Raw genomic sequence first — 15,845 nt, forward strand, 5'->3', positions numbered from 1 at the left:
AAGGGGGGGGGGAGGGGGGGGGGGAGAAAAAGGGGGGAGGGGGAGAGGGAGAAGGGGGGGGGGGGGGGGAGAGGGAAAGAGGGGGGAGGGGGGGGGGCCCCCCCCCCCCCCCCCCCCCCCGCCTCACCCCTCCAGGAGCAGGTGCGGGCCAGTCCCTGGCCAGCCCCGTGCGATCCCCCAACCAGAACTCACCCTCTGCCCTTTTGCATACACGCCGTAGCCAGACACGTTGGCCCCGTTGGACAGCCCGGCGGTCGTCAGGGCGGGCGGCTTCCAGGAGACCTGGACGGTGGCTGGGGTGGCCCCGGCGTGGACGGTGACATCTTGGGGGGGCGCCGGAGGGCCTGGGGGCACAGAAAGCAGCGCTTTCAGGGCACGGCCCTCTGGCAGGTGAGCGGCGGCGGCGAAGCTCAGTGCTCTCACCTGGAAGGCGCGCTCTGGGTCAGGTGGCCAGGGCAGCGGGCGAGAACGCGCACCACACGGGAAGGCAGGGCAGCGGGAGGGCGGCAGCTCCCGGCGTGCACCGCGGCCCGCGGCTCACCTGGGCGTCCTTCGGCCCCTGCGACCACCTGCGCCCTGTTCCCAGAGCGCGAGCGCGGACGTAGTTACTGCGCGGTGGGATTGGCTCAGGACGCACGCAGGAGAGCCCCGCGACTGGCAGAGAGAGATTCCTCCCTCCCTTCTCCCCTCCTTGCTGCTGCCCCCTTTCCTCCCTCCGTCTGTTCATGGACTTGAGAGAAGGTAGGCGTGGACCGCATGTGCGAGGGGACAGAGCTGAGCGCCGAGAGAGACGGGTCTGAGGACAGCATCTGACCCTGAGAATCCAGCTCCGCACACAGGCTTCCCAGCTGCACCAGCGAACACTTCTGTTGTGCCGTGGCCAGTCTGCATGTGCCGTGCGTTGTGAGCAGCCAGTTCGAGCAGCACGGAGGCCGTGGCCGTGGCCGTGGCGGTGGCCCTGGTCATCTGGAGGCTCCCAGGGACAGCAGGATGGCCCGTGCTGCCCACCACCCTTTCCTCGAGGTCTGTGCACACTTCCACATCCTGTTTGAACGTGGCATTTCATTTGGAAAAGAATGTATTTGTAACTTCCAGGAGGAAGGCTCGGAGCCCCACATTTGGCATGACCTTGCTACAGCTCCCCCAAGGTATGCATTTCTGGGGGCGGGCAGCTGTCTACGGAGGATTCTCTGTGGGCCACATGCTTCTCCTCGCTGTGTACTTTCCACCACGGGATCCTCACACAGGCCTGTGATCCCAGCACACTCCCACTTTGCACGTGAGGAGATTAAGGTTCAAGGGAAGTCACTCAGCTGTTCAGTGCCGGAAGCAGGATTCACACCCACACTTCCCTGTAGCCCATTTGCAAAGGCACGTAACGACTCCACTCTTAATAACACTCCGTGATAAAGGTCTTCAAAACGTCTTCACAACCTGGCTCAGAAGTGAAATTCTACCTGGATAGTTAATTTAAAGGTGACATATTGCCAAAGAAAGGTGTGTTTAGAGTCTGACTCAAAGAGATGTCCTTTCCTTCATGATTCCCCCATCCACTCACCTGCTCAGCACTGACTTGGCTACTGCTGGATACCAGGCCTTTGCCTTATAACCAAGATGGCCAGTTCTATCATCCTAGAAACGCAAACAAACCAGAGGCAGGATAGGACGTGGTGAGAAAGTGGACACTGGAGCCTGCCTGCCCAGGTTCAAGTCCCAGATCTACCAGTTACTGACGTGGGACCTTGGACAACTGTCTTTTATTTAGTTACCTTATCTATAAAATAGACATGATACAGAGCCTGTTGGCAACAACAGCTATGTACTCACTGAAACATCATCATTGTATTATTATACTCCTGCTCAGACAGCCGTGCTCAGTTTCTAAACTTCCCTCTCAATAAGACGTGGCCCAGTGGCTGACTCCTGATGAACAGGGCAGAAGCGATGGGTGCCATGTCCAGGCCAGCCCACCAAAAGCTCCGTAGGTGAACCTATAAGGTCTTTCCCCCTCTGGTTGGGAAGGAGATGACCCCTGGAGGCAACCTCAGAAGCCACAGAGAAGAAATGGCGAAACCACGAGATGGACATGCCTGGGTCCCCAAATCACCACTGGAAGAGAGATGCCCATCAGGAATATCTGCATCAGATCCAATCATGAGCAAGCTTCTGAGAAATCATGGCTTCTAACATACAATAAATCATCAATACAGCCAACTTCATCAAGCATGAGATTAAATGAACTAATATGTAGATAAAGTGCTTATAACAGTACATGGGCTCAGAGTAAGTGCCATTTATATGCTCATTATTGTTATTATTTGTTTCAACTTGACTCCAAAGGCACTGGACTCCTCACCCTCCCATAAAAGATCCTGAAATCCCCACCCTCTATATCAGAAGTGGAAGACCTTTCTGGAGAGCACAATCCTTTTGGTGGGGACCACTTGTTTTGGTGGCTGTTGTGTTTGACCAGACTCTGGGGATTTAGTGATGATGAGTCTGTTTTCTGTCTCTGAGTAGGACTGTTCCTTCCTAAGCACTGCTAACTGCATCAACCTTGAGTGCCGTCTGCCTCCCTTCCCTGTGATTGGTCACCATGGCAGACTCGCCCCACAGAGTATGGGACAGATCATAGAGGCCCTCATCCACTCAGAGCTAAATTGTTGCCAGGGCTCTTGGAGACCTGTGGGGTACCACTTCCCCCTATCTCCTCAACACTGTCCTCATGGCCTGGTAGCATTCATAAGATGAAAGCAATCAGTGGTTCTTGTCAGAGCCAGGTCGCTCTCCTTTGCTGATGAAGAACACCCAGCAATGAGAAAAGCAGCCATGCCTCGTGGTGGAAAGAAGCACCTTGAGCCATTTCCAAAAGCCTCCTGTGAACATACCCCGTGTGATTCATCCCACACTATGGGGTAGAGGGAAAGTGGACAGCCTGCGATCTGTGCCTTGAAAGGAGGGAAACACAATAGCAAATCTGACACTTAACCAAATTCCTTTTTATTCTCCCTTAGGACACTGCCCAGCTCACTTGTACAAGAGATAGAGTCCAAGCAGGAAGTGGTGGTCTTGCTGGATTGTGGAATTAGAAGTCGGCGTTCAATGACGGCAGAAATTGAGAGAGGTCCCAGAGAGTGAAGACCCAGTACAAGAGGATTCCTAACCTCTGTGTGCCCATTCCCCTCAAACTTTCGGTGACCCCTAAATTGTGCCTGTGCAGGGCAAGCAGGAATGCAAACAACATAAAGGAAAGTAAACAGCTAGACAGCTAGAGAGTTCAGCATTGATTCTGGTAGCTGCCTAGTGCTAAGAGGAAGAATTTGGAGTTCAAATCCTTTTAAGTTAGAGGAGCTTGAGTTTTCCATTGGAGACACAGAAGGTCCATCTCATAGAAGTTGGGATCATACATCAGGACTAAGGGCCACATTCTAAAGGCAAAAATGAAATATATTTACTCAAATAAAGCTAAAACAAGCATCTACAGGATCTAGATATGTCACAAATATAACTGCTAGAATAAACCTCAATACTCTGCAGAGGTGTTGTTACAGCTGTTACTGATGAAGATAACAGAATCCAGAGTCTCTCTAGGGCATAATCTACAATGTCCAATACATAAAGAAAGTCACCAGATTTGGAAAGAAATGAGAAAATATGATTCATAATCAAGAGGAAAAATAGTAGAAGTAGGCCCACAGATGACCCAGACATTGGAAGTAGAAAAGACTTTAAAATAATTATTACAAGTAGGTTAAAGAATGTATAGGTAAAGATAAATGTGGGAGGTGAAGAGATGGGAATTCCAAGAGTGATAAGAAAATTTTAAAAAGGACCAAATGAAAATCCTAGAATTGAAAACTGCAATGGCCAAAATAAAAATTTCATTTAATGGTCTTCACAGCAGATTGGACACTGCAAAAGAAATAATGAATACACTTGAAGACAGAGTAATAGAAATTATCCCAACTGAAACACAATGAGGAAAATGATCTAAAAAAATAAACAGGAGTTCATAAATCTGTACGACAACAGCAAGCAATCTGACTTATGTTTAATTAGATTCTCTGAAGTGAAAGATAAAGTAGAAAAGGTCTGTGGAGATACAAAGTTTGAAATTTAAAGAAAAACCACTACCACTACTACCCTTAGATCCAGGAATATCAGTAAATTTCAAAAAAGATAAGTAGAAGTAAAAGTAAGCCTAGGCACATTACAGTCAAATTACTGACCATCAAAGTCAAAGAGATAAATCTTGAAAGGAGTCAGAGAATGAAGGGGACAACAGGAAAGAGAGCTGACTCCTTATACAAATAGGGAAGGTCAAGAGAAAGGGAATGACATTTGCACAGTACTGCAATAAAAAAAAAAATCTAGAATTCTATATCCAGAGAAAAAAATATTTTTTCAAGTTTTATTTATTTATGTAATCTCTGCACCCAACATGGGGCTCAAACTCATGACCCCAAGATCAAGAGTTGCACACTCCTTCCACTGAGCCAGCTGGGTGCCCCCAGAGAAAAAATATTTTTAAATAAAGGTGAAATAATGAATTTTTTAAAGATAACCAAAAGAATACTGAAAGAGATGCTAAAGGAAATTCTTCAGAGCTAAAAGGAAATCATACCAGGTGGAAATACGAACCTACAAAAAGGGATAAAAACTGATGGAAATTGTAGATATACTGGGAAATATAAAAGACTATTTTTGTCAAATTCTTCAAAAGCAATTAATTAAAGCAAGATAATAACAATGTAGCGAGGGGTTTGCAACTTATGTAGAAGTAAAATATATAAAAACAATAGTAAAAATGAAGGAGCATAAATGGAATTATACCTTGGTACTATTCTTCCCTTGTAAATACATTATCTTACTAATGTAAGCTAATTTTTTAAACCTTTATTTATTTGAGAAAGAGACAGAGATAGTGACAGAGATAGGGAGAGTGACCATGAGTGGGGAGGAGAGAGAAGCAATCCCCCTGCTGAGCAGGGGGCCCTACATGGGGCTTGATCCCAGGACTCTGGGATCATGATCTGAGCCAAGGGCAGACACTTAACCCACTGAGCCACCCAGGCACCCCTGTAAGCTCAGTTTTAATAAGTTAAATATGCATGTGTTACTCCCTGAGGCAATCTCTAGAGCAAGGATACAAAGAGTTATAGCCAAAAAAAGTCAATAGAGGAGGAAATGGAATAGAAAAATATATTTAGTTGATTCCTTCCTTCCCTTTCTCCCCAAAAAGGCAGGGAAAGATCAACAAAGAAAAAAACAGGATAAATGAAAAACAAAGAGCATATGGCAGACTTAAACTAAGTCATGTCAGTAATTTTACTAAAAGAAAAGGAACTAAAGATTCCAATTAAAAGGCAGAAATTGTCAGATTTCTATAACACCAAGATCCGACTATCGACTATTCACAAGAAACATCCTGAAAATAAAGGTACAAAGAATTTGAAAGGTTAGAAAAAGATATAACATGTAAACACTCAGCATGAAAAAGCTGGTGATCATGTGAATGTCAGACAATACAGACTTCAAGACAAGAATACCAGAGATCAAGAGGGGCATTTCATTATGAGAAAGGGGTCAATTCATCAAGAACTAACCATTTAAATGTGTATGCACCTAGGGCGCCTGGGTGGCTCCGTAGTTAAGCTTAAGCGTCTGCCTTCGGCTCAGGTCATGATCCCAGAGTCCTGGGATCCATCCCTGCATCAGGCTCCCTGCTCAGCGGGAAGCCTGCTTCTCCCTCTCCCACTCCCCCTGCTTGTGTTCCCTCTCTTGCTGTCTCAGTCTCTGTCAAATAAATAAATAAAATCTTTTAAAAAAATAAATAAATGTGTATGTGCCTAATAATGGAGCTTCACAATATATAAAGCAAAAAGAAAACTGAAGAGGAAAATAGACATAGAGACAATAATTCTCAATAACTGGAGAGACTGAGCAGACAAAACCTGGTAAGGGTATGAAGATTTGAAGAATTCTACATTTAATAGGTCTCTCGTGTCCCATCTGGGAAGTGGCTTGCCCTTCCTGCAGCCACCGGGAACTCTGCATACAGGCTTCTGGTCGTGATCTGCCTTAAATCTCAGGGGCTGCAAATGCCAAGCCAGCCTGGCAGGCAGGGGGACAGTAGAGCTCAGGAGAAATTCCAGCTTCTCTCTCTTCATTCAAGTATTCGGTTCACCTGGCACTGGGAGGGTGGGGGATGCACAGGGCAATGCTTAACCCAGGCTGGAGGAAGGAAGTCTGGCCACCTCCAGTGGGCAGGCCTGGCCTCTGCAGGGACCACAGGATCCTGGGGCTGCCAGCTGGGAATGATGTGCCTTGTTTGTCCAGGCCCTTTGGAGAAGTCCTTTTCAGAAGATGCTGTATGCAGTGTTGCAAACCCTAAAGATCATCTTAAATTCTGATCTGAAATCTACCTCTGAATGCCAGCTTTAAATTCCACACCTAGATTTTAGGTACCACAATGGCTACCATTGAAAACACCATGTTTCCTGCCCCCAATTATTCACATGGGTGGTGTCACCCTAAAGCACACATATTGCCCATCCCTCTGCTGATAGCTGTCCCTGGGACGTGCAGCTCTGTGACCTTGTGATCCCACCTGTGATGTCCTGTTTCTAGTATCGGCTTGCTGAGGACCCACCTGATCCTTCTCCTTGGGGTGAGTGGCTTCTCATAAAGGCGGGGGACTCTGGAATTCATGATTTTGGCCTTTCTGTTGAGTGCATCACTCTATCCAGAGTTTTCTGAGGGCTAGCGTTGCATCCTGAGCTAATGTAAGTGTTCAGAAACCCCATTAAGTCTTTCAGGGTCACTAGTGTTTCCTTGATCACCTGGCTCTGGCACTTCGATCAGTCTCAACAAGGAACGCTGATTAAGCTATCAGGCCTCATTGTTCTTAAGAGCAATGGTCCAGAGCTGAAACCAGTCTGGGATCTTCCTCAGTACTCGCTTCTACATAAAGTGAAATCACAGTTGAGAGACGGGGGTTTGTGGGTGAAGGAAGACTTGGAACTGCTCTTCTGTGAGCTCCAGCCCAGCTCCCCACGTGGGCCCAGAGATGCTGACCACGGGGGGGTGGCTCTTATGTCCGCCGTGTGGGCATGCTCAGTACAAGTCATACCTGAGATGAGTTCAGAACGCGCTGGTCTGGGAGCACCCCTTTCCTCCCACGCAGGGCAGGATCTCCCAGACCTTCCCCTCACTGCACTCACAATCAGAACATAGCCTGCATCCCCCACCCCAGAATTCATGCTGAAATCCTCACCCCCACGGTGCTGGGGTCAGGAAGCGAAGCCTCTGGGAGGGGCTGACGTCATGACTGCAGAACTCTCAGAGGGGCGTCAGTATCCTCATCCAGGAGGCCCCACGGGCGTCCCTCGCCTCCTCTACCCCACGAGGACATGAGAGAAGACCCGCCTGTGGACCAGGATGCAGGTCCTCCCCAGACCCCGACCCTGTGGCGCCTCGGCCTCAGACTTCCAGCCCCCAGAGCCGTGAGGAGCAACTGCACTGTGTTCTGGCGGCGCGCATGGACCGGGACGCCGGGGATGGGGAGATACCTTGTGGGACGTGCCCTGGGCTCATACCTGGACCCCCCACCTGTCCATCTCACTGTGAGCTTCTCCAGAAGCCCGTCCTGGTGGTCCCAATGCGTGTGTTCCTCAACCCTCCCGAGCCCCGCCCCCAGCCCGGTGCCTGGTGTTTCTTGTTTCTTGACCCCCCAGCACTGACCACATGACTGTGTAGTAGGCCTCAGGGCAAAGGGTCTTCATTGTCCCGGTATTCACGGTTGGAAATCAAGTCATCACGGAAGACAAGTGCACTGACCCTTTACAAGTCCGTTGCTCCTCAGACATCCCTCCCTCCTTAAGGTAGCATCTGCCCCACCTGCCCGTGACATTGCCGCTTTGTAGGTCAGACGTTAGTTGATTATAGGTTTGGCAAATGCTGGAGAACACAATGAAACAGAAGTGAATCCATCACGAATTGAGAGGCCCATCTTGTGTTAGATGGAAGACTTCAGGCAGCTGGTAAGAGTGCTCCTAGAGAAGAAACAAATTGCTTGTAAAAACTACCGACAAATGAGGCAGGGCGGGGCTGGATGAATTAAGCACAGAGAGAAGTCCAACAAAGAGGCTGCAAAGACGGGTATTTCAGGGGATCTCGTGAGTAACACAGGACAAAGAGAGGCTCTAGAGGAAACAAATTATGCCCTCAATATTCTTGCAAAAATGACCTTCTTTGCTCCAAGAAGGCTACTCTTCCCCCAGGTGTCCGGGCTCCCACCTGGGCACAGCTGGCCTGCTTGGAAGGTGCACCACAGCCAAGACCAGCACCACGGAAGTTTCTGGAGGTGGGGGGAGTTGCCCCATGGCAGCACCGGGCCTCTGGTCATTAGGAGATGAGCAGACCTGGCAGGCTATGATTTCCTACAATTTTACGTAGCAGATGCACCCAGAACCCAGAAAAGCGTCTACAACAGAATTTCACACCCTCTACACAAATTCACCCGCGTGTGTGATTTACAATGAGAGAGAAAGAACGGTTTTGAAGGTGTGCAGACACTTGGTTTGCTGTTCCACTCAACGAGCGCACGCTCGCGGGAGGGACGCCGTGGGGGAGATGTCCCCTCACGCCCCCGAGGGTGGCCTCACTGTGTCCTGTCTTTTCCAGGGCGGGCCTCTTGCAGACGCCAGTGTGAGAAGAAGTATCTTCAAAAACACAGTCCCTACACAAAATCCGCGTATCCTCCCTCCCCCTCTCCCTCCCTCCCCCTCGCGGGGCTTTCAACAGTGCCATCTGGGTACTGTCTTCCCTGCCTGAGCCCTCTCGCCCCAGCCCGGCCCCTCGGGGCCCCACGGGAGGACGGGGCTCACCTGCGGGCAACGTGGAGAATTCCACGAAGGCCTCTTTCTTCTCCCGTTGCTCCAGGGGCAGCTGCCACGGCATCTGGTGAGGCTTGGCCAGGACCTTCACCTTGTAGGCCATGTTGGGCCTGAGGTTGAAGAACTGGTACTTGTACCTGGCGGCCCTGACGACGTCCAGCTCCTCCTCGTTGAGGAAGATGACGTGGCTATAGTTGCTGTTGGTGGGCAGCCAGGAGAGCTGGGCGGAGATCTGGGTGATGTTGTCCACCCTCAGGTGGGAGGGGGCCACCACCACGTCCTTGCCCACCAGCAGTGTGCACTGCAGCTCGTCCGAGCTGCCCCGGCTGGTGATGCACTGCACGGAGATCCGGTAGGTGCAGGCCGCCGTGTTGAGCTTCTCGATGAGGGCCTTGGTTCTGCTCCCCAGCATGAGGCTCAGGCGCGTCTCCTGGTCCACCAGCACGTTGTAGCTGCTCACGGTCCCCCAGCCCGGCGGTACAGCCGGGGGCTCCCAGGCCACAATGACACTTCGGGCGAGTTGCTTGATGAGGGTGATTTTTCTAGGGTAAGGCACGATGTCTTCTCCGATCTCGTCAATGTTCACGCCCAATGTCCCCTCACCATTGTCCGTGATGCCAGCGTCTATGTGAGTGGGGGCATGGAGGTCCAGAATGTTCTCCCCCTCCAAGCCGATGCCGGCATGGTTGATGAGATTCTGGTCCTGTTCGTTCCCCAGCGTACTTGCTAGTCGTGACTCGCTGTCCTGGACAAAATCCACAAAGTTGGAGGGGACCAGACCCCTCTGCCCGTCCAGGAGCTCACCTGTTGGCACAAAGACAGTGAGATTACCCAACCATCGCGTCAGGAGCGCCCGAGCTCCCACCCCATCGTCTGTGCGGCTCCCCAGTGGGGCCATCCAATAGAGCAATGGGACCACAGAGGATTCCACAGGTCTTCGCGGGAGCCTGCCCAAATGTCCCTTCCTCAGGACCCCGCTCTCACGATTTGCCACCTGCCACCCCCGAATCCGTCAGGCAGGGTGGCCTGCTCCTTAATGCTTATCGTGAGCCGACACCACGCGTTCAGTTACCTGCATACGGACATTGACGAACCTCCCAACGGGGCTAATGCCCCATGAGAGCAGGGACCCCTTTCTGTTCATCACATGAACCGTCCTGGGACACCCGGCACACAGTAGGTGCCCAGTAAATGTCTTAGACCAACAAACATGTGTGACATGAGGGGTCTGGAGGTAAAAAAAAAAAAAAAAAAATAACCGTCTTCCTATCATCTTTGCCGGGGCGAGCATATGCATCCCAACTAAAAGGCGACCCGCCCCCTTGCAAGGCACTGTGTACATCCTAACGAGGTCCCCAGCGTGCCATCTAGTGTGACGCAAAGAATATCCACATGGTGCCAGACCACACTATCGAGTGTCAGAGAATGTCATCAAGCTAGCTCTCGCAGCGACTGGCGGCCGCGGGGAGAGCCCCTTCCTGTTGTGTGAAATGTTCTCTTTTTAGCTGGGCTCAAAGCCTATTAGCCGCAGGGGCCTGAAAACCCGAGAAGTGCTCTGAGGAGCCTCCAAGATGACATGGTCCGGACAATCTTCCAGCACCAGTGGGACAGGGACCCCCCCCAGTACCTGGCAGGAGGCTGGGGGAGGCTGGGGGTGCCAACACTGGGGGCCCCCACCTCAGGGGACGTGTGATGGACCCAAGGAGGGCATGAGACCATTAGCCCTGGATTCTCCCAGAATAAATGGGGACCCTGACTCTGCTCCTGGTCCTCTGGAGGGTGTGGGTCTCGAGGTGGTCCACCCTCGCTCGCCTCCAGGGCGCTCCCACAAGGGGAGGTGATGGGGATGACGCTGACGGGGATAAGCAAGGCCCACCGCGCAACCACCCCGCACCGCGTGTCCCCTAGGTTGGCCCTCTCCATTCTACCCAGAGGGAAGCTTCCCCCTGCCGCATGGACAACGGACCCCTGAGCTTTGCAGCCCACTGGGAATCAGGCTCCGCAGGGCCATGACAGAGAACCCTGCTGGCTTCGCAAGAACCAGTCCTTCTGCTCAAGGGCAATCACGGGCAGAGACCAAGACCCTTCCGTCCAGAGCAACTCAGCTCGTGACACTGCGGGTGCTGTCCCCAAGCTCGTCCTCAGGCTAACGAGGGGACGGAGGTGAGGCGTCCCGGACGGGGGCGATCACATTTCCCGATTTCAAGCTGGGGGAGGGATCCGGCAGGACATGGGCCAGACAACAGCAGAAGCCAGAGGTCAGTGGGGTCGCCCTGAGCCAGGAGAGGCCACCACCCGTCCTGCTGGGAGGAGGTCAGCTGGGGGAGCCCGGGGTGCTGTACAGTGAGGTGGGAGAAGCATGATGCCCCCTTTGGGACAGGAGGGTCCTCAGCCTGGGGTGTGTGCTTCAGCTGCCCAGGGAGCTCTGCAGGGACGTCTGAGGTCTGCTGGGGCTAGGACGCCCCTCCGTCGTCAGAAGGGCGGAGGGTCAGGAGTAACCGGGAGCCTGGCCCGTCTGTCAGGGCCCCGGGCAAACAGGTCAGGCAGGTGGCCCGCCCCAGCGCGCCCACCGCCCTGCACCCCCCGACCGACCTTCGTAGAAGCCATCCTCGTCCATGTCCCCATAGATGTAGAGGTACTTCCCCGCCGTGAGGGGCAGCTCGGCCTCGGGGTTCTCATTGGGCCCATCGAAGGGGTTGTAGCTGGAGGAAGGAAGGACACTTTTGAGTAGATGCTCCGCGTGGAGGCAAGTGCAGCACCTGCCCCCTCCCCCCTGCACCTGCAGGCCCGCTCACCCACACGGGTCCAGACCAAGACGGTGTACGTGTGGGTCTGTGTGCCGGATGACACATTGACGGTTCTGGTCTTTCCGCTCCTACCTGTCACATCTACCACAACAACACGTGCTCAGGTTAGGAAGCAAAAAAGATCGTGCACCCTATAATCTTCCCGTATATATTATTTAGCAGAGGTAGAATCGCATTACATAGGCTTTTTAGTAATCTGCTTATTTTTCACATTTTCCCATAGAGCAGGACCCTCTCTCCGCCTCATAAAATATTTTATCGCGTCCTTGTTAATGGATGTGGAGTATTTCACTGAACAGACTCACTCCGCTTAACCAATGTCCCAACACTGGGCATTGATGTTGCTTCTAACCTTTGGTTAATCTGATCAGCGTTGCATTAAATATCCTTCTAAACATATCTTTGCACACTTCCACACTTTCTTCCTAAAGGTAAATCTCTAGGAAGCGGATTTGTTTGCTCAAAGGCATGGATATTTTTAACGTCCAGGGTGCCTACTGCCAAAATGTCCTGCAAGAACACGGAGGCACCGTTTTGCGCTCCCCTCCCCCTCAGGGTATGAGCGTGCCCACACTCTCAAGTCCTCAAAATATTGGAATGAATATTTTTTTTTACAGTCGTGCCCAATTTGCAAAGAAAACATATGGTAGGTGAATTTTGGATTATTAAATTAATTTTAAATAACAGGAAAGGCTCCACTAAGTAAAACGGCATTCCTGGTAGTCAAAGGTGACAGCCACGTCCTGAAAACGTGTAGTAGAGACGCTGTGATGGGCACACGCCAACAGCACTGGAGGCTGGGCAACACGTCAGGGACAGGTTTTATGTGCTCAGCGAGGAAAGCAAAGAAGGTATTACTTCTCCCAATTTTAAGCACAGGGTGAGGTACGAGGCGCCGGCCCAAAGTCACCAGTTCCCTAAGTGGCGGGGGTGGGACCAGAGTAAGGGCCCCCTGATCCCCGTCCTGCGCAGATTTCATGGCACTGAGTCGCTCTGCCACTCCCTGTCCAGGTCCCGGGGTCCAGGAATGCTGTGCAATGGGCTGATGGTTTTCAGAAGTCAGTAATGGCCAGGGGCCACCTGCACCAGGAGCAGACAGATGCATGTTTACTGTGAAAGCCCGGGGGGTGGAGGGAGTGGGGAAACAGTCTGGCAAGGGAGTGGCATGTGCAAAGGCCCTGGGGCAGGGAGCAGGGTCCCTCCCGGGAGCTGAGAGCCAACCTGGCTGGAGGTGAATGCAGGAGCATTGAGGGATGACAACTGTCAGGGTCCCCGTCGATGTGGATTTGATCTCCGGAGCTGGGAGGTATCAGGAGTTTTAAGGTGGGGTGTGACTTGAGCACGTCTGCATTTTATGGAGACCCTCGGGGCACCCTGTGCATGCGGCTGGCAGAGGAGATGGGGTGAGGACGCTGGATCAGGGAGCGGCTCAGGAGGTGACGAAACTGGGCTTTGCCTGGACACAAAGAGTGAGGGGCCATGGGGCTGAAGGCTTCGTGGGTCAGGACGAGCAGAGGGGGACACGCGCACCGAGTCGGGTCCGCGGGCGGGGGCTGACGCTGGGAGAAGGGAGGGCAAGGGTCAGTTCGGGGTGTCTCACTGAATTCGCAAGCTCGGGGGGGGCGAGGGGGGCAGCCGTCGTGTGCAGATGGAGAGCCCACCCCAGGCAGGACCCTGGACGCAGAGGGAGTGCACGGGGGCTGGACGGATAAAGCACCCCGTGCGCCCTGATCTGCAGACAGAAAGGAGGGAAGGCCCCAATGGTGCCACGGCGCCCACATGCGGGGGCCGGGTGGGGGTGGACAATGCCTGCAACAGGAAACCTGTAAACACAGAGAGCGTGGTGGCTTTCAGGGCAGGGCTGGGGCGGGGTGGGGGGGCAGGCAGAGCCGCAGGGCGAGGCGTGGGGGAGGGTGGCGGGCATCTGGACACGGCGGCACACTTTCCCCCGTGATTTGTGTCCCACGTGAGCGAGTGACGTCTCCGCAAAGCTGTTTGAACAGAGGGATGGGGGTTCTGGGCCAGCGGCTGGGGAGCGGGCAGATGTGGGGACGAGTGGGCGGCCATCGGCGGGAGGTGAGTGTACCAGCCGCCGCGGGAAGCGACATCCAGGGCAGGGCTTCCTGTTCTAAGCTTGGGGAAACTTCTTCCCAGCGGCTGGTTGAATAATGTCGGTGTTTGGCATCGGGGAAAGCCCCCAAACCCCTGCCTCTCCTTCAGAACCGCCCCGTCGGGGACTCTAAGGACATTTAGAGAATGCGGGTCTGCCACGTTCTCTCTGGGCCCGGCTTCTGTGCTGTTCACAGTTTGCTGTGGTTTGGGCTTTTCTGGCAGGGTGCCTAAAACACACAGGCATGAAAGCATCAGCAGGAAAACGTCAACAGCGCCGACGAGGAACGGGGCGAGGGGAACGCGGTGCAGTCTGGCCACGGCTGGCGGCTGCCACGTCCTACAGAAACCAGCCAGGCGCTCCCCCCTCCTCTGTGCCTGGTTTCACGCTGGCTATGGACTGCGTCCTCGGGGCGCACCGGCTCTCGGGGCCCCTGTCCCCGGAATGAGCCCTGGCCTGTCCCGGGGAGTGGAGGGAAGGCGAGCCCAGGGCACAGGGCACAGGGCGGGGGAGGCAGGGGTATGTGGTTGGGGAACCTGGAAGCCAGCTCGAGCGCAGCTCAGCATCAGACGGCGCCCCAGCTTCTCCTGACACGGGCAGGCCCAGCCCTCCCCCCAGGCCCCGGCCCTGTGGCCCAGCAGCTCCTTTGGAGAAAACAAAGGGTGTGGAAGATACAGGGCTTGGCTAAACCTCGTGGGGCTCCGCCTGCCTGAAGCTTGCGGTTCTGCCGGGGGTGGTGTCCGCACCCTGCACACAGACTGGGGCGCCGGGGACGAGAGGCCGGGTCACGGTTGAGCGTGAAGAACAGGAGGGACGAAGTGTTTCCTGTCTGCTTGTTTGTGTCTAAGTCCTGGGCGTCTGTGCCTACGGCAGGACCCGGCGTCAGGATGCTTTCCTTTGAAGCAGGTCGAGAACTGGGGGGGACACAGTGGCTCTGCGCTCGCCTCTGAGTCGTGCGGAGCCCACGGCCTGTGTGTTCTCACTGAGCCTGGACACCACAGACCCCCCACCCAAGCCTGGTGGAGCTGGTGCCTGCAGGCCAGGGCCCGGGGGGAGTGCTCCCAGACCCACGGCCTCCTCGGGCGGGGGGCCCCCCAAGCCCCGGGGGGCAGAGCGGAGCTTCGCGCTTACCTGTAGCGGGCGACACACAAGTGGACCTTCCCCGAGTATCTCTGCTTGGAGGTATTAGAATTCCGTTCATTATCCATCTGTTAAAGACACAGAGGATGTTCGGGTTACGCTTCGTGCCGGGAGCACACGGGAAACCCTTCCGGCCCCGCTGAGCTTCCTGCCCCAGATGGTGGTGCTCCCGTGAGACATCAGCCCCGAGACGGGGTGGCTCCCGCAGCATATGGGCCCCCGGTCCCTGGGGAGGACGTTTATACAGAACGTGTCTCCCCACGCCAGGAGGGGACCCGAGGTGGGGTCTTCCCTGACGCAGGGTATGGGACCCGCTGGGCGGACCGGGCGTGTGTGCCAGGCCCTGCCGGGCTTCTGTGAAGACACGGAGATGGACAGTGACCGTGTCCTCTGCTCACAGGGGCTCAGCCCCGGGACACGGACACCGCTCCCCGCGCTCGCCTGTCCGACAGTGCCCGGGGCTCCGAGGCCGAGACATCCGGGAAGACTGCGTGGAAACGGCGACATGAGGGTCAATGAAGGCTGGATATGGGAATTTGTGGGAGGGAGAAGCAGGAGGAGGGATGAGGGAGAAAGGCGGGAGGACCTTGGCGTTCCCACCAGCCGCTCGCGTGCCAGAACTCACGTCTGATTCAAATCTGCATCTTGGGCTGGCGGATCTCGACAGAAAGGCGGGCTTGACGGACGGAGGCTCCAGCCTGTCACCAGCGAGCGGGAGGGGCCGGATGTAGTCCCCGACCACGGTGCGGCCTCTGATGGCGCTCTCCTGAGCTGACCACAACATGAGACAGTTTAACAAGGACACGGATGAAATAACAGCACATACGGGTCCTTCGACCCCCCAGCGTGCCCGTCCCCTCACCGCCTCAGCCTCGGGGCTCCGCGTTGGGA

At 54.2% G+C, this 15,845-nt stretch overlaps 1 protein-coding gene across 7 annotated transcripts in view; it reads right to left on the reverse strand.

The window, feature by feature from the left end:
• Positions 1-15,845, reverse strand: part of RIMBP2 (RIMS binding protein 2) — an 80,726-nt gene that overhangs the window by 42,305 nt on the left and 22,576 nt on the right. For all 7 annotated transcript variants that reach the window (XM_021698623.1, XM_021698621.1, XM_044921052.1 and 4 more), the window contains 5 exons: positions 15,580-15,725; positions 14,946-15,022; positions 11,490-11,599; positions 8,889-9,701; positions 193-344 (listed from right to left, as the gene is read on the reverse strand). In XM_021698623.1, coding sequence (XP_021554298.1) covers positions 193-344; positions 8,889-9,701; positions 11,490-11,599; positions 14,946-15,022; positions 15,580-15,725 — 1,298 coding nt within the window. The remainder of the gene's footprint in view (positions 1-192; positions 345-8,888; positions 9,702-11,489; positions 11,600-14,945; positions 15,023-15,579; positions 15,726-15,845) is intronic.

Source organism: Neomonachus schauinslandi, chromosome 14, assembly GCF_002201575.2.
Source record: "Neomonachus schauinslandi chromosome 14, ASM220157v2, whole genome shotgun sequence".
NCBI classification, from domain to species: Eukaryota; Metazoa; Chordata; class Mammalia; order Carnivora; family Phocidae; genus Neomonachus; species Neomonachus schauinslandi.